General features: G+C 37.4%; 1 protein-coding gene across 1 annotated transcript in view; it reads right to left on the bottom strand.

Annotated features, from left to right (window-relative positions):
- Window positions 1–16,431, bottom strand: part of LOC128527472 (collagen and calcium-binding EGF domain-containing protein 1-like) — a 34,946-nt gene extending 18,515 nt beyond the window's left edge. Inside the window, exons 1-2 of the mRNA XM_053499865.1 lie at window positions 16,125–16,431; window positions 12,147–12,227 (exon numbers count right to left, since the gene is read on the bottom strand). Coding sequence (XP_053355840.1) covers window positions 12,147–12,227; window positions 16,125–16,228 — 185 coding nt within the window. The 5' untranslated portion in view covers window positions 16,229–16,431. The remainder of the gene's footprint in view (window positions 1–12,146; window positions 12,228–16,124) is intronic.
- Window positions 16,432–18,586: the final 2,155 nt, after the last annotated feature.

Below are 18,586 nucleotides of genomic sequence, written 5' to 3'. Positions count from 1 at the left end.
TTGTAACAATCAGTTTGTACATGCTTACTGAAAGAGGATCACTTAGGCATGCTGACAGAAGTCACAGAAAGTTGGGAGGCGTATAACTGGACAGGGTCTATGGGTGGCCAAACAGTTACATTTTCACTTCTGTAAATCAGATTTATGCAAAACTGGATCCCATAATGAAGTCAGGGGTAGCTCAGTGGTTAAGGCGTTCAGAAGATTCCAGGTTTAAACCCTATGACCTCCAAGTTTTCCCTGTTGGGCCCCTCAGCAAGGCCCATAACCTTCAACTGCTCAGAGATATAAGGAGATAAAAATGTAAGTTGCTCAGGATGCCAAATGCTATTAATAAACAGACCAAAGTTGACGATGACGAGGAACCAGTCTCAAAAGGAAAATCATCCTTCTCTGACTATTACCGCATAGTCGGCTTGTAAATCATTCAATTCAATTTCAATTAAATTTTTCTTTTTGTATAGCGCTTTTAACAATTGTCATTGTCATAAAGCAGCTTTACACAATCAAAAGAATTATTTAAGTTTGTATGGAATGTGAATGCGTATGAATCAAAATGGTCAGTTTGTCCCTGGTGAGCAAGCCGAGGGTGACATTGGCAGGGAAAAACTCCCTGAGATGGTAATAGGAAGAAACCTTGAGAGGAACCAGACTCAACAGGAAACCCATCCTCATCTGGGTGAAACAGAAAGCAGGAATTGATCTGCATTCATACTCTGTTAGGTGGCAGCCAGTTCAGCTATAACAATTGATGTTAACTGATGTTAATATGGACTCCATGTAGTTATTGGAGACTCAGGTAGACTTGTAGGAAATTCCAGACCTGAACTATGAAGCAACTGCAGCCAAGTCAAGTGCTCAGAGAAACAGCTGTCAACATAGTCAAGGCCAGAACCGTCTTCATGGTGTAAAACTGTCCCCAGACACTGGACGCATCCCAAAGGGACACAAATCCATGTGATTAGATCTCCAACCATCTCAAAGCATCAAATCTCAAATCATCACTCGTTTACACTACAAAGTCAGGAGTAGGTGTGTTAGTAGGACATTTATTGTGAACATCATGGTCTTTAGGAATGCAGAAGTTCTTGAGTAGAAGTCAAATGTGTCGAAGTGAGATTGCTCGCTGGGAAAAGCTGCTCTATCATCTGGAACACATATACAAAGTGTGTAAAGACACTCCAAGATGCAAAGGGATAAAATCCCAGAACCTTCACATAACCATTAACTCTCAGCTCTCAGCTGTTCTGATCGGGCTTTGGAAAGAAAAAAAACTCAACTTTGATGCAAATATCTGCAACTGTAGAATAAACTTGATTTCAAACTGTGTGAGCTTTTATATTTTTATTTGTAACAATAAAATGTGTCTTGGAGTCTCTAGAAGACTGTGGAGTGTTCTCCATGTAAAATTATAGAAAAATAGATAAAAGGCCAAGTTGTGTGTACATCCGGGAGCCATTCAAAACTTGTTTGCATCAGTGGAAAGCCAAGTGAAGTGAGTCCAAATATTTTTTAGTGTTTTTTTTTTTTGCATTTTGTGCAAGATTTAGTGCACCTCCAGGGTCCAGGTTTGATTCTCGTCTCATTGTGCATAGAGTTTGCATGTTCTTCCCGTGCTTGGTGGGTTTCCTCCAGGTTCTCCTATTTCCTCCCACAGTCATACAGATTAGGCTAACTGGTGTTCCCAAATTGCCCGTAGTGTGTGAATGAGCATGTAAGTGTGTGTATGTGTCCTGCGATGGATCGGCACCCTGTCCAGGGTCTACCCCGCCTCGTGCCCTAAGTCTCCAGGCTCCAGGCCCCTGCGACCCTGAATACAGGATAAAGCAGTATAGACGGTGAGTGAGTGAGAGTGAGAGTAAGGTTTATTTTTTTATATTTGACTTCATTTACATGTCTTTTCTAAATGTGTTTATTCGCGAAAATATGATAATAATGTTGGGAATTGGTAATATTGGTAATATTTTTGGGTGACTGGAACAGATTAATTGTATTTACATTATTTCCTATGGAAAAATGCATTTCGCAATACGAAATTTCAACCTAAGAACTCGTCCCTGGAACAGTTTAACAGTTAAGGCCGAGGTGCCGCTGTAGATGCTGATTAACATCCATTCGCACAGCGTCCGAGCACATCCATGGTCCCTAAGCTTCAAACAGGGTTAAGAATTTTGATGGTAGATTAAGACAGACACGACAGCTTCCCGCACACAGCGCCTGTATCTTATTTTATGCATTAACATAGTGATGTAACGTTACCTCTCTGTTTCATTTTCTCTGTTTCGAAAATACTACCCACATCTTAGCTCCCACATTACTCTACTGTTATATGGTGTTTATGGTGCTTGTTGTTATGTACTCACATTTGCAAGCATCAGCAGGATGTTCCCTTGTGGTTCAGCGGTATGCACGCAATGCTCTTGCCACAGCGACTGGAGTTTGACTCCCGTTCAAGCCAAGGGTTTGGGATTAATTTGATTTCAAAGTAGGTTTTGAAACCTTTGTGTATGGGGGAATTAATTATCCCATCTTTGTGTAGTGGAGGTCATGTTGTTTCAGCATCATTTCATTAAAATAATTCTTATTACAAAAATATCCTAACCTCAACATTGTCACAATGTCTAAAACTTCGCCAAATGAATGTCACCACAACATTTTGACAACCCAAAAAATTCCAACAAATACACAAGCAGTGATGTCCTAATAATGTTCTATGAATAAAATATTATATTTTAGAGAAATTAGAATTAAGCAGTATGGTTAGTGCACATTAGACACTGTGGTATAGTAAGTAGTGAAGAAGGTCAAAGTTATGTCATCTGTAAGAGGAAAAAAAGGAAATAAAAATCAGAATAAGATTTAAAATGTCAATTTTAGTAGGCTAATCATCACCTAAAAATAATAATTAAAAACATAATAAAACTTATTTGTGTGTGAGATAAAGAGCACAAATCAGAATCATCATCCTGACAAACGGCTGCTAGCGGAAGGAGACGGACGCCCTGCAATCCTGCTGTCACAGGAATGTGGCCCCCACCAAAACACACACACACACACACACACACACCCACACACACTACGGATGGAAAGGAGATGAATGGATGAAGGGGTTGGGAGATTAGGATCAAAGAAAGAGCACACTGAAGAGGGATAAGAGGGTGCACTTTGTTTTGAGTGGAGTTAACGTGAGGTTTCCCTACGGACAAGGAAAGAGAAAGTCCATACTACTGACTAATCAACTGATGCCTGAGATATTTAATGACGGATCGGTCTTACACACACACACACACACGAAACAACTATTGATACGGCAGGAAATGTAGTTGAGATTAAACTTAGTAAAAACACAATTATTACGATATGATTTTTAAAATTGCACTCTGCATGTCTTTGGACTGTGTGAGGAAACTGGAGTACCCAGAGACACAGACACAGAGGTGGGAATCGAACCCTCGACCCTGAAGGTGCAACTAGTTTAAAGAATATATAGAAAGCAAGAAAGAGAAATCCTCCATGTTCTGCTATTTGGGGGAAAATGATGTATCTGATGTGGATCACTATTACTGTTACCACAACACACAGCGCTTTGCCGATAGCTTAGCGGTTAGCACTGTCATTTTGAACTTCCATGTGTGCATGGAGTTTGCATGTTCTCCCTGTGTTTGGTGGGTTTCCTCTGGGTACTCCGGTTTCCTCCCACAGTCCAAATACATGCAGATTAGTCATTCATTGGTGTTCCCAAAAATCGCCTGTAGTGTGTGAGTGAGTGTGTGTGTGTGTGTGTGTGTGTGCGTGTGTGTGTGTGTGATGGATTGGCACCCTGTCCAGGATAGGATCCAGTCCCTCTACGACCCTGTATACAGGATAAAGAGTAACAATGAGTGGATAATGATTGAGTGAAAGTGCTTTGCATAAGTATTGGCCCCACATGAAAGTGCTACATTTTCAGCACTGGCATAACGTAGTGCAAAAAAAAAAAAAAACATTCAAAGTTCTGAAGGAGTATGAATGATGCTTCTATTGGTTAAAAAAGAACATCTGGAGAGAATTATGATCCAGAAATTCATATGAAAAACAACAATAGACTGCCTCAATGGAAATAACATGGTGTGTTTTAGCAGCATTTAGCACAGAGTCAATGTTCAGATGAGTAGCTTTGGCTTTTGGCTTGTTGGGGATCTAAACACGGGGGAAGATCCAAGCCGAAATATTATTATATACCTACAACTAATTTTTAGGTGTAACACACACACACACATTTTTCATACAGACATATGGTCTTTATTTCAGCACTACACCACATTCAGCTCTAACTAACTCACTGATTGATCTAGCAGCGAAGGTTAGACAGGTTTGATGGAAAGAAAATTATGTAAAACAGGAGTGGACATGGGGGCATTATTCAAAGAGTGACAAATCTGTTACTGAGACTGCGTTACATGTGCATGTATAATGAAATTATGACAATGTGATTATGTGATGTTCAACACGTAACAGTAATGTGACTGATAAGACAGTTCTTGGTGTAAATGAGTCAGTAGTGACTCAATTTAATTGTATTGTAAGGAGATTTAAGGATGGACATTGGACATTGGTCACAGAACAGGTTTAGAAAAAATAAACGTTTTTGGATATGAATTAGAAAAATGTAAGGAAAAGGACATAGGATACAGCACAAAATCTTTACATATTTAAATATATTCTTTAAACAAGAAATCGAATTTTATGGACATGACTTGAGAGAATTGTCCCTATAACATGGGGCTTTTCCATGTCCCACAAGATGGTAGGGGTTTCACTTTTCACTGTCACTTTGTACTATGATAATTCGAGTTTTTGTCTTACTGACTTTAAGAGAAAGATTATGAATGATTGGCTGCTTTCCGTTTCAAAGTGTGCTGACATCATTTCCTTTTTCTGTCACTATGGTAACGTAATCAACTCCGATACCTGCTGCTGCTACTTACTGTATGGGAATGTCACTCCACGGAATGCTTTATATGGTACATTTATTAAATGTTAAAAACGTGTACTACTGAAATGTGTAATGTGTAACTCGTGAATACATTATTTTATTCATTTGCAGGATGTACAGAGAAATTATTATTGCAGTTTTGCTTTTTGACAGATTTCTAACTTGTGCAATAGTTTGGTTTTATTGAGTCAACAGCTTTGTAAAAATACATTTAAATATTACATTAATTACAAATTCTTGTGTCATATCAATATAACAATAATAAATCCATTTTTGAGCCCTATTATTATTTTTTCAGCACGGATGACTAATGGGAAATTTCGTAACGTTTTTGTCCACTACATCGCTCACAGCCTTTGTACTGAGCAGTTTTACTCTGCGGTTTGGAATTGCACTTAACGTGGCTGAATACCAATAGAGCCGTGGCCAAAAGTTTAGAAATTACAAAAATATTCAATTTCACAAAGTCTGCTGCTTCAGTGTTTTTAGATCTTTTTGTCAGATGTCACCATGGAATAGCGCTCAACATTCCTTCTTTGGACAGGCTTGTTTTCTGGATACTCCAATCAATTAGAAAGGGGATCGATTCATCAGAGAAAATGACTTTACCCCAGTCTTCTGTACCTTTTGCAGAATATCAGTCTGTTCCTGATGTTCTTCGTGGGGAGAAGTGGCTTGGTGAAGGCTACCATCATTGATTATGCAAGAATGGGCTGCCATCAGTCAGAATGTGGCCTAGTATTTAACTGACAGCATGCCAAGGGTCAAGGGTCAGAGGTCTTGAAAAAGAATGGTCAACACTGCAAATATTGACTTTTGACTTAAAGTCAACGTTATTTTTAATAAAAGCCTTCGACTCTTATAAAGTTCTAAATGTAGTTATACTTCAGTACACCATAGTAACAACTGCTAAATGATCTAAAAACACTGAAGCAGCAGACTTATCTGGTATCTGTTTCATCTCTAAAACAATAAATTTAACAATAAATGCACAAAAGAAGTATATTGTGTTATAATATTTTTAATATTTTATATAATATTTTATATAATATTTTAGTCACATTACACAAATCTGTCATGGATGATTTTTCTGTAGTGCCACACCCCCAGGTGTTTTATTCCTTATCAATTAATTCAATAATAAGCATCTAATGTAAGGATTTGCTCTTTGATTCTAATCATCAGTATAAAATATAAAATAATACTCCTTATCAACTGGAGTTTATATAGTCAGCCATAACCCTTTCTAGGCTTTCAAGATTTTATGTATATTACAAAGTTCATTTTGATGTTTATATTAAACCATTATATCATATCATATATTAAAATCTATATTGAATTAACAAGTGAAGTCCGTGAAGTCACTTTAACACAGCGTCCCTACTGTAGGTGATACAGAGGGAGATTAGCAGAGTCTCCCATATCACTCAACACCTTTCCCTCTCTTCTCACCACATCTCTCCAGCCCTGAACACCCTGTGACACGAGACACTCCATAAACCCACATAAAAGTCAGAGGGTGCGACCGCTAGCAGCTTCTCTCTGTTTCCCATTTCCTGTCCGGAGCCCATTAGAGCGGCGGCTCCTGGTTTTACACGAGCACGACAACCGGACCACCACCACCCCCCACCTCCAGCCCCCTCTCCCAGGGGCAACTTCGCTTCATCTGGATCAAACATCATGCATTACCCTGGGAGCTTTCCACAGGAAACACGCCGTCATACACGACTGATGCATGACGAGAGAGAGAGAGAGAGAGAGAGAGAGAGAGAGAGCTTTAGTAATACATCTTTTGGCAGATATGTTTACAATTTACACACAGATTTACAATGATGCTCATGTCAGGGGTCTCTAAGGTCTGTAATTCTCATTTCCTGAACTGGTCCATGGTGGAGTTTGAAGTATGTTTTGGATCATTGACCTGCTGTCAAATCTAGTCTTCTTTAACATTTACTTTTAGTAACATAGGTTACTAATTAAGTATCCAGTACCAGTACCAGTAATTTTTTTCTTTCAGTTTCTTGTCTGACTGTGAGACATTTGCTTCCAAAAATCCAATTTTCATCTACCTGTGAAGTGTTCCCAACCGCAAACTACAGTGGAGGTCAAAAGTATTAGGACAACATATGCTATATATTCCCAACTCGGGAATTTTCAAGTGATTTACAACAATTCTGTACATGATCTTCAGGAAGCGATCAAGCAGGCATGGATTGATCGAGTGACAACAGAGTACTCCAGATGTCTTTTTTGACTCCATGCCCAGACGGATAGTACAGGTTTTAACAAATACTGTAAAGGTCTTAATAGTAAATATTGATTTTTGTAAAGCAATTAAAAAAACATTGATTATTATATTATTCTGATTGGCATTTTTTTTTTTTTTAGAATTTAAGTTCACATTTCTCTCAATACTTTTGGCCAATACTGTATAAAAACCCTAGACTATTCTTTCTCCGTACAAACCTTTGTGTCCAAAACGCACCTCACTATTGTAAAGTAAGTTTTACTTTTGATGACTCTTCCATGCAGATCATGTTACTGCAAGCAACTTTGCAAATGATGCATCAGCACTCTTGTTTCAGATCTTCAATAGAGATTCGGTAACCATTTCATAATCTATCATTAGTTTGAGTAAATTAATTAATAATCGATCATTAATCAGTTTAACTGCTCAGTAAAATGTTTCTGTGATAGTTTTTTTTTTTTTAGCCGTCAATCAAAAACAAATTAAAACTGAGATGCATATAAGTACCTTACCATGTATTGGTTAAAGTTGGTATGAGTTGTCCTGCTTTGCACAACTGTGAAGTTTGTCACCCAGAACACGAGTACCATGTACATAGTCAGCGCCAAAAATAACATGCAACACTGCGTGTTTTAGAAATTTCTAACATTTAAATTGGTAATTATTTTTTATTATTGATGAAAAGCATGATGTTCAAAGGAAATCTACTAATTATTGATTGGGGGGTTTGCTTTGCTTTCCTACGTTTCAGACAGTGAAAATTACAGATCAAAGAGTTGGAACCACTTTGATCATTTTTCATAGCATTCATTCTTCACTGTTTTCACGAACTAGCTTCAGTTTTCGTTCCACAAAGGAAGACTAGGGTTGTCCTATGTTAGCACACATTAAGAAATGTTATGGAATTTAAACAAATGGCGTCCAATTTGTGATTAGGTTCTTCCTCCATCCCATTTAAGAATCATATGGCACCACACTGTATGATAACAAAGTGCGATCAGAAACCAGTCAACATCCCTCCCTCCCTCTCTCATTTTCTCCTTCTCTCTTTTCTTTATACTCTAAACACACACACACACATACACTTTAAGCAAGACTAGTCTGGGTTTCATCGCCACTACTGTATTAATGATACACAAATGGACATTTCACAGTCCCACTATCACAGGCCAAAATACAGATGATGAATTTCTTCCAAAAATAAAACTGGCTAAAAAACTGCAGTCCATTTCACTCACACTCTCGTACAAGACAAAATGAAAAGGGAATTGCTGACGAATTTAATAAAAGACTTTCAGTCATTTCATCGTTCCGTCCACATACACATGTACTGTATACGCATCCATTATTATAAATAAAGGCTTCTTGCATGAGAATAAAACTGTGTGGCAGGAACAGATGCTGTAATAAATGATGACGGAAAATACCTAGGAGGATTACTCATACACGATAACAGGGTGATACATTTAAAAATGCATGCCTTCACTTGGCTCATATGCTTTAGCTGGATAGTAGAGCATTTAAAATCCTCGATATTTAGGTATAATAGCTGGTTACATGTTCCTGTATGCCACCAGGAAATATACCCTACACATCCTAATGGATTAATCAAATTTTAAATAATATCATGTAAGCATGGTAATACATAATGATTTTAAACTACAAAGAAGAAATATGATGCTGTTTAATTTTCTTGGAAAGCACAACACAATATAGAATGATAATAAAAGTTGTTGTACTATATAATCTTAATTTAGCTAAGATAAGAAAAATATATCTATAGAACATAAGACAAAATATACAATATAAGAAAAATCTAAGAAAACCTAATGTAGTTGTAGAAATATGAACATATCCTTGCAAATGTAGTAACTGTCCTTTCATTGTACAAATTAAATTAAAAAAATTATTAATTTATATGGTTGCCTGCTGATATTTGGTGCATTGTTATAAGTAAATGCACCAAATTCCATATTCCAATATATATATATATATATATATATATAAATATATATATATACATACTACTGTTCAAAAGTTTGGGGTCACTTTCTAACTCCATGATCGTTCCTGATTTTTTTTCTACATTGTAAAGGAATGCTGAAGGCGTCCAAAAATACATTAATCTCCTTTGAACAGTTAATGGTAATATGTTTCTGCTACTTCTGCTCTGTAAAGACTTCATAACGCCTCTAATCTGAGGGGCTGTTAATTGGTCATTTTTGAGGGATGGCCTTCATGAGAGCCAGTTTCATTATGGTGCTTGACGGATTTAGCAAATGCACTTGACAATACTGTTCTTGCAAGAACTATTACAGAAAGGCTGACCTCTGTGTCTTATAATAACAACTGTTGTTTTTGTTGTTGTTACGTGATTACCTAATTCCATATGTGTTACTTTTGTAGTTTTGAAATCCCCAGTATTGTTGTAGAATGTAGAAAATAAATCACTAAACAAAAACAAAGAAATTTGCGAATGTTCTAAAACTTTTGAAAGGTAGTGTGTATATATATTCCTCATAACATCATTTATATATATATATATATATATATATATATATATATATATATATATATATATATATATACACACACACAATATATATACACAATATATATAAATGATGTTACGAGCAACCTTCAAGCGAAAGACCCAGGACCCAGAGACATGATGCGACTGCCTGCTTCAAGACTAAAATTCTTGGGAACAAGTTATCCATCATTTTCAAGGATAATGTTGACAGAAACAACTGCAGTGGGATCGTCATTCACGAATGTACAGCCTTCCTTATAACGTTTCCATTTTCAAATGTTTTATTGAGTCTAAGTCTAAGGCATAGTGTAAATGAAACAGCTTCTTAGTACGTCCTTTCACAGTCACAGTTCTTCTGAGCATCATAGTCTATATACAGTAAATATACGTACTGTGTATACTGGAGAATGGTATTGTTTTGATTAAACATTAAAACATTGTTTTGATTAAAGCATTTTGGGTGTTTCATTCACTCCTTCTGTGAGTTTTTATGGGTAAAACCAGTGGCTAAGTTTAAACATCAGTCAGTCAAGCTGCTGAGTTTTAAACATTTGAAACAGGACCTACAGTAACTCAAACCATAGGTGAGTATCTGTATGTGAAAGTAGCAAAAATGAAATTAAGGACCAAATGTAAAAATTTAAGGGGTGAATTGGAAGGTCCAAGCATTGGGCCAGTCTGCAAACTTTCATTAAACTAATGGCGGCCATGTGTATAAAGCAATCGATTAATTAGAAAAGAATGTATAAAATGCACCAAATCTCAGCTTACTCAGCTAAATCTGAGTTTCTGAGACGCCTTTATTTTAATATACTCTATCTCTACATGTCTACCTATTTGACTGCATCTTAGACTTTTTAAATGGTGCAAATGTTATCAGAAACGTCATACAGATACCAAAAGAAGAACAAGAAGAAGAACAAGAAGAAGGATAAGATAAACAGTAGGTTTCCAATCACTGGTGCTTGGATCTTCAAAAATGCCCCCACAGCATACCCCGTGAATCCATAGAAGTCAATTGAATTAAACAATATACAAACCGTTTAGGAGTTCACCCTGACAGTAAACAGATTCCAGACTCCTACATCTCTGTTTGATACTCACTAATGTAGACTTTGGACTGGAGCAGTTTGATGGCATGAGAGAAATAGACGAGGTCGTGGCATTGAGACGTCTGTTTTTGCTCTTGACTCTGAAATAGGATTTGTCACATAGGGCATCTGGAGCCCGAAACATCAACAGTCTGTTTAAGTCGACTAATGCACTTATATATGCTTAAGATCAGGATATCTAATGTCTTCTGGGCTGTTATCAGGGACAACAGGAAGCATTTTCAGTGCCGTGAAACTTCAAACAGGACTGGATGGCATGTAGGAAAATGTCAGACAATGTCATGAAAGTCTTACAGGATTAATTTCTTATACGTCTTTAACAGTAAGAGTGTTGACAACTTGAATCTTTGTTTAGATATTTTTTATAGCACTATTCAGTATAATTGGCCAACTCATGGAAAGTTCCATAAATCACTAATATATACAGTATAACTGTTCACTGTTATCCATACATGAACACTGAAACACATCATTGAAATAAAAATTTCCTTCTTTGTGTTTTTTTTAGTACAGTAGCACCCTGAATATTTTACACGGGACGTTCAAGTCAAAGCGGGACCTTTGATTGTGCAAAATAACACAACACTCTCTTTATAATGTTCATTTCTCTATATAATCCCCTTCTACACTTATGCACTTATCCAAGAGTTTCTCTAGTGCTTAAGCCCTGCCGCAGCCATGATCATCTGAAGCTCAGGCCTCCCAGGAACTCCTGTAATGCCCCAAACATGTGGGAATGGCTTGGAGTGAGGTCAGGACTGTACAGGGGATTTGGCAATAACTCCCAGCTAAACTCCTGTAACCTGCAATTGTTGGTGAATGATCGTGTGTACAGTTCACACAGACAGTGTTTTTTTTTTTTTTTACCAGGGTTTTTTACTTACTATCTTGAAATCAAGGTCCCGTATATGTATATGTGTCCAGACTTGTATTTGTTTATTTATTTATCTTACTCTGCGGTTATATTAAGTTTACTGAAAAATAAGTTGCGAGGTGACGGCCTTTAGACATGTTCGTTTAGTAATGTTACTTTATGTCTAGTTAGTCATGTCCAGGTTTTCAAGACTCTTTTATTAAAGTCATTTGTTTCTAACACATTAAAAATTTTAATTAATTTGTTCCTAACACATTAACACATTAAAGCTGTTTTAGTACTTTTAGTCATATCTATCGGTATGCAAATGATGGGCAACATCTGCACTGCATCTTTATAAAGTATTACATCATAATTAGTCCTGGACAGATGTGTCAGGTAACATGATTAGGATCAGATCTTACCTGAGGCATGTGCCACTCTCTCCTCCTGCTCTGACACACGGGTACTCCACTGTTACAATCTTATTATCAGGACACTCTTCTCTGTAACACACACACACACACACACACACACATATTATCATAATACATATAGTTATAAACCGTACTCAGTACATGCTGATACTATCTTGAAGATGAGTATTCTGCTATAATGGCGCATTCTGTAGTCTTTTGTTATTTTCACACCAAAAGCAACTCACAAACTTACTGTGAAACAAGTTATTTTTCTTTCTCTTTAAGTTAATACGACAATAAAATGGGTTAAAAGAAATTAAAAACTGCTTTAAAAAATACATCTACACTACACTACATCTTTACCTCTAACTGGTGCTGACACTGGAGACTCCTTTCATACAATTTATGCAAATAAATGTCTCTTTCACCAACTCAATAATTACACACAGTGCTGTGCAAAAGTTTTGACACCCCCCCCCGCCCCCCTCATAAAACATAAAATGATTAATGTTTTACTGTGACAGGCTGCAAAGTACCTAAAGATACAATTAAAAAATTAGTTGTTTGGATAACATCCACTGCAGCGACCTCATTTCCCCTCTCGTCTTTTCCAACCACTCAGCATTCAGCATAGCGCTAATCCGTATCACCAGCCTGATCATCTGTCATCATCTGCACCTGTTCCTCTCTGGTTCAGGCCTTAAGTTAGATGTTTTTTATGCTTGAATGATTCACAGGTCACTATGTGGCTTAACAAACAAAAAACATTTCTCTGAAACTGCTCAGGTACAGGGACTGGAGCTGAAAAAGTCCTTCACGAAGTCTGGAGAACTATTCCTTAAGATTACATAAAAATATAAGAAAGTCTTAGTGGTCTTAAAGGCAAAATATAAAGGAAGAAGGAGAATCCAGTTATATCGTGTGTCCATCATAAACGGTCTCCGGTAAGTTGCTACTATGGAAATAATATGCATGAATATAATCCTGTCAGAGCTGCCGTTGTAGAAAATGAAACAACAGTTTCATAATGAAGAAAGTTGTGTTACAGTATGACTTGTCTAGCTTTCTCATTTATTTACCAAAAAAGAAAGTTGGAGCGAGCGAGAGAGAGAGAGAGAGAGAGAGAGAGAGAGAGAGCGGGGTCAGATAAGTTCCACACACCAATCTTGGACTGTTTTTGCTTTTGGACCGCAGATTAAGGCCTGCTGAGAGACTGAAATGATTCGAGCTGCCAGAATGAAACTACAAAGCTATCCAAAGTGATGCAGGGGAGGAGGATTCAAGTGGGTAAAGAGCCCCGCAAAATGATCTGCTATGTTGTGAAAGTTCTCAGTTTCTTTTTTAGGAAGGGGAAGAAAGAAAACCCCAGCCTTTTATTTATCCCACATTCATTTATTGGATCGTGTTAGCGCTGTGATTGATTTGAACACTCAAAGACTCATCTGGAGCATCTGAGATTGTTCAGGATGATCACAGACAGGGTAAACTGTTCGAATACTAATCAGAGGTGTCATTGCAGTAATCAAGCTGTCTGCAATATATTAGCCAGGGCAAGACAAATATTGCGATAATTGTACATGAGGAGTATGTTAACCAGTCCTCATACCAATATGGAGCATGCAGACTACATCGGGTTATTATTTTCCAATAGCAGCGCATGATGAAGTGTTTTATTCCTCTTAATCCACAGCAAATATTAATTAAAAACATATATTATAGTTTTTATTTTTATTCCAGCTGACACTGGAGACTCCTTCCATAAATGATAAATAACCATCACCCTAAGTATTTTTTTCATGCGGCGCGGTTCATCCAAGTCCCTTTGTTAGTTGTTACTATAGAAACAATACTGTATTTAAATTAGTGTATTTTTGTAGCTTTAATAAATCCAGAGAGTGGTTATAAAAATAATAATCGAGACATTCTGACCAACCAGAATGGCACATTTTACAGCCCTGTGCTTTAAGTTCCTTCAGCTCAGTCAATACATTGTTAAAGCATTATCAATGGAACAGTTTTGAGGTGATGCACACATGATCTAATGTACACATCTATAATCTTACTATACTGTAAGTATAATGATTTTTACACTAATTTATACTCAACATTTTTCATATATGGCATATAATAATATACCAAAACAAGACATGAATTAAAAAAACAAAAAAAAAACAATGCATATACACACACAAATATGTATAAAATTTCCAGATTCCTTATGACCTTAAAAGCTCTCATGTCAGTGTTTAATCATCCAAAATCTCAAGGCTTTTCCCATGACACTGCACAGGATAAGGCACTGATGAGGATTAGATCAAAGACAGAAAGAAGAAAAAGGTGCTTAGAATTAACTGTCTTATACACACACATTAATCCTATTGTGGCGATTTAAGAACCTTAATATTAGGTTCCTGGTTACCTAAAAGAAGTGTTCTTCAAAGGCTCTTATTTATAAGTGTTGAGTGAATAATTAAGAGTTTTTAGCTACTGTACTTCAAAGGAAGCAGAGCTACAGTACAAAGAACCTAAAAAGAGTTTCTGTTACCTAATTATAAGAATGCCAAAGCAGTGAGGTCTCTGGATTGATCCTGAGCACAAGTAATGTCAGTATTGTGTTCTGCATGTTCTGATTTCATCCTATTTTTGAAACCATCACATGTGGTGGAAAGGATGCAGTAGAATTAGGTAGAGAGAGAGAGAGAGAGAGAGTGTGTGTCTGTGTGTGTGTGAGTGAATGGTGCCCTGGGATGAATTGAACTGGCAGAATGTATTCCTGTCTCACACCCAGTGTTCATAGAAAAAGACACCGGATTCTCCAGAGCCAATAACAATATTGCATGATGTACCAAGCATTACACTGTGCTCTGTTTTCGATGGAAATATGGAAATGTTCATATGTGTGATTAATAACAACATATATAGATTAATAACAAATAATTTGATGAATACATTTTTGTATTGCAACCACAATCCAAAATAACCAACAAGCCTGCCAAACAAACAAACAAAAAACTAACAAACAAATAAATGAATGAATATCGAAGATGCATAGATCAAAAAATATTGAGGAACCAAAACGTGAGATTCTTACTCAATATATAGTTAATTAGGGTTTATCATGAATTTAGCTGATATATCTCTTTCACTCACTCATATTCTATTCCGTTTTATCCTGTATACAGGGTCTCAGGGGCCTGGAGCCTATCCTAGGAGACGAGGGCACGAGGCGGGATACACCATGGACGGGGTGCCAATCCATCGCAGGGCACACACACATACTTATTCACACATTAGGTCTTTGCACTGTTGGAGGAAATCACCAAGCACATCCACCAACCACAAACTTAAAAACTCTGTGCACAAAGACCCTGATGCGGGATCATCATCCATAAATGTTCAAAATGACATCGATTAATAACAAATAAAATGATAATGAACTTTTGTTGGATGTAACTTTTTTTTTTTTTTTTTTGGTGCAACTACAAATAAACCCACCCCCGCAATAAACCCAAAACACGCAACAAGCCAGCCAAACAAAAAGACAAACAAATAAATAAATAAACGACCAGATTGAAAAAAATAGGCAAATAAATAAATAAACAGACAGATAAACAAACAAACAAACAACAAAGAAACAAATAATCTGTATCAGAGATGCATGGACCAGGGCATTTCACTGGAACCAAAACTGTCCTTATATTACAGACAATAAAAATATGAGATTATTACTCAATATATATTTCATTAGCGTTTTGCATAATATTATCTGATCATCCTTACATGTTGTGTGTGTGTGTTATCCTGAATATTTCACATGATCCAACAGACAGACTGGATATAATCCTGATCCCAATAACGCACAGTAATGATTAACACATAAACACCATGCAATACACACCATACAGTATAATGGCAAAAAAAAACAACAGCTATTAAAATAATAAAGTCATGCAGGGAGGTTGAGTAGAAGAAATAACCCCTCACCCGTTGCTGTCAGCTTCATTCTGTGATTTTCCAGAAGTCTGGAGTCTAACAGCGCTGAACAGAGTCACTGGAAGGAGAACCATGCGGTAATAGAAGCGGCTCATGGTTCCCTCGTGTCCTCAGTCTGTCCTCAGTCCACAGTTAACACTTCGGCCACTCCAGTCCTGACACTTCTTAAAGAGAGAAAGGGGGGGAAACCGTAGCTTTAAGGAGGCATTTTTTTTCTCCCTTTCTTTATATCTGATTAGGAAGATCGGATTAAAAAGCCCTCACGCGCATGAACAGCGCGCGCGCATCCCGCAGCCTTTACGCACTCAAGTGTCGGAGTGTCGGCGCGCGAGCGCGCGCGCACACACACACACACACATATACACGCGCACACGCGCGCGCGGTGATGACCTGGGACGGCCTTAAAGCGCAAGTCTTCAGCAGCCCAGTCCCAAACCCCAGTCCAGCACTTTCAGCCTGCACTTAAACACGTCAACTTCCACATATTAGACCGGAAGTTTTCCATCACATTATGACCACCTGCCTAATATTGAGTAGGTCCGCCCTTTCTGCCACCATACAGCAACACTAATGACCTGTGTATCCTGACACATTTCTATCACAGCCAGCATTCAATTATTATTATTATTTTTTTTTTTACAGAAGCTCTTCTATTGATCAGACTACACGGGCCAGCCTTTACTCCCCATGTGCATCACTGAGCCCCGTCCACCCATCACTTTTTGGTTCATGTCCTAACCACTGCAGACCAGGAACATCCCACAAGACCTACAGTTTTGGAGTTGCTCTGACCCCGTCCTCTAGCCGTCACAATTTGGCCCTTATCAAAGTCACTCAAACCCTTATGCTTACCCATGTTTTTCTGCTTCCAACACATAAAAAAAAAAGAGTTCACTTTCTGCTTAATATATCCCTCGCACTGCCAGCCGCCATGGTAACAAGATATAAAAAATGTAGCTACTGTTTAAAGGGCCAAATTGTTATGTCTAGACGATCGACTACAGAACTTCAGCTCTTGTTGGATGTTACTGAGCGGCAGTGGCCAGGACATACCAAAAGTGATCCAAGGAAGGAAAACCGGTGAACTGGAGACAGGGTCATGGGTGGCCAAGGCTCACTGATGCACATGGAGAGTGAGGTCTGGCCCGTGTAATTGATCCAATAGAAGAGCTACTGTACTGTAGCTCAAATTGAGAAAAAGGTTAATGCTGGATCTGATAGAAAGGTTAAGATCTGATATATGGCTTACATGGTTACAAACAGAACCTGTCGCTGTTGTTTGTCTTTCAGTCAAAGGGTCATAACAGTGGGCCATACAATCTGGTACAGGTTTTACAGATTCCCTTCCGGATGCAACCACCTGTAACCAAGTTGTGTGTAAATTGGATGGTTTGTTGTGATGAACCCTTGACCGGAGCAGGAAAAAGAACACTAACATTGGTACTGTACTACTAGTATAGGAAAAAGCATCCATTGGGGATTCGGTCAAATTCTTTTAGCAAGAATCCAAATTCAATAAACAACACAAGTAAATTCGTCACACTTTTCAATTGATTTAACTTTAAAATAGCTTTAATAGTGTTCTACTGTACACACAGGGGAGAAGTGAGTGTTAAGGATGTACCCTTGTTTTCTGTAACGAGTATTTTGCGTTTCAGTGTGTGAGTAAAAAAATAGAAATGGGAGAGCCGAGAGCCATGTGTTAGAAAGGGCTGAGCGGCAGTGTGTGATTGTGTGGATGCGCAAAGCCAAATAAAACTGCTGAAAAGTGAAAGCGGTAAAGAAAAACCAAAAGTCTGTTAAAGTTATTCCAGCTTCCGTGTAGAAATGTTACAGGGTTATATTACAATGTGTTATATTTAATATTAAATCCCACATCAAATACAGTAAAAGTTTCTTTTCTACAGAGCAGTGGCTATTATGTTGTCATTAGGATTAAATTTCTATGTCCCTATTTTATATAGAGATGTGAGATGAACATTATATCCAGTAATGACTGATATGTCGAGTTTCCACATCATTTATGTTATAATTTGCCCAGTGAGAGCATTCAGGGGTCATATATTATAAGAGAAGATCATTTCAACATGTAGCCAATCATTTGAACTTTTACGAAGTAGATGTTTAGTCAGACAGGTTGACTTTGGAAAACAATTGACCACTCTTATTCACAGCAGCCATTTTGCCAGCTGGCATCAGGCTTAAAGTTGTCTGCCAATATGCATTAATTTACAATACAATTGCAATAATTTAAAATTTACAATAAGACACATAAACGCAGGATCTTCTTGTTGCTTTGCATATGATATTTCTGAAACACAGTTTCTACAGAGAATTTAAGCTTACAAAAAGAATTATAATAATGCAGAGCCTGCAATAAAACACGACATATTGCACACAAGAAAATCGTTCGAACATTCTTAGGACCTCCTAAGGGAGGGAGGAAGTTTGGA

Source organism: Clarias gariepinus, chromosome 7 (assembly GCF_024256425.1).
Source record: "Clarias gariepinus isolate MV-2021 ecotype Netherlands chromosome 7, CGAR_prim_01v2, whole genome shotgun sequence".
NCBI classification, from domain to species: domain Eukaryota; kingdom Metazoa; phylum Chordata; class Actinopteri; order Siluriformes; family Clariidae; genus Clarias; species Clarias gariepinus.
The sequence above is the reverse complement of the archived record's forward strand: the minus strand, read 5'-3'. Positions and strand labels throughout refer to the sequence as shown.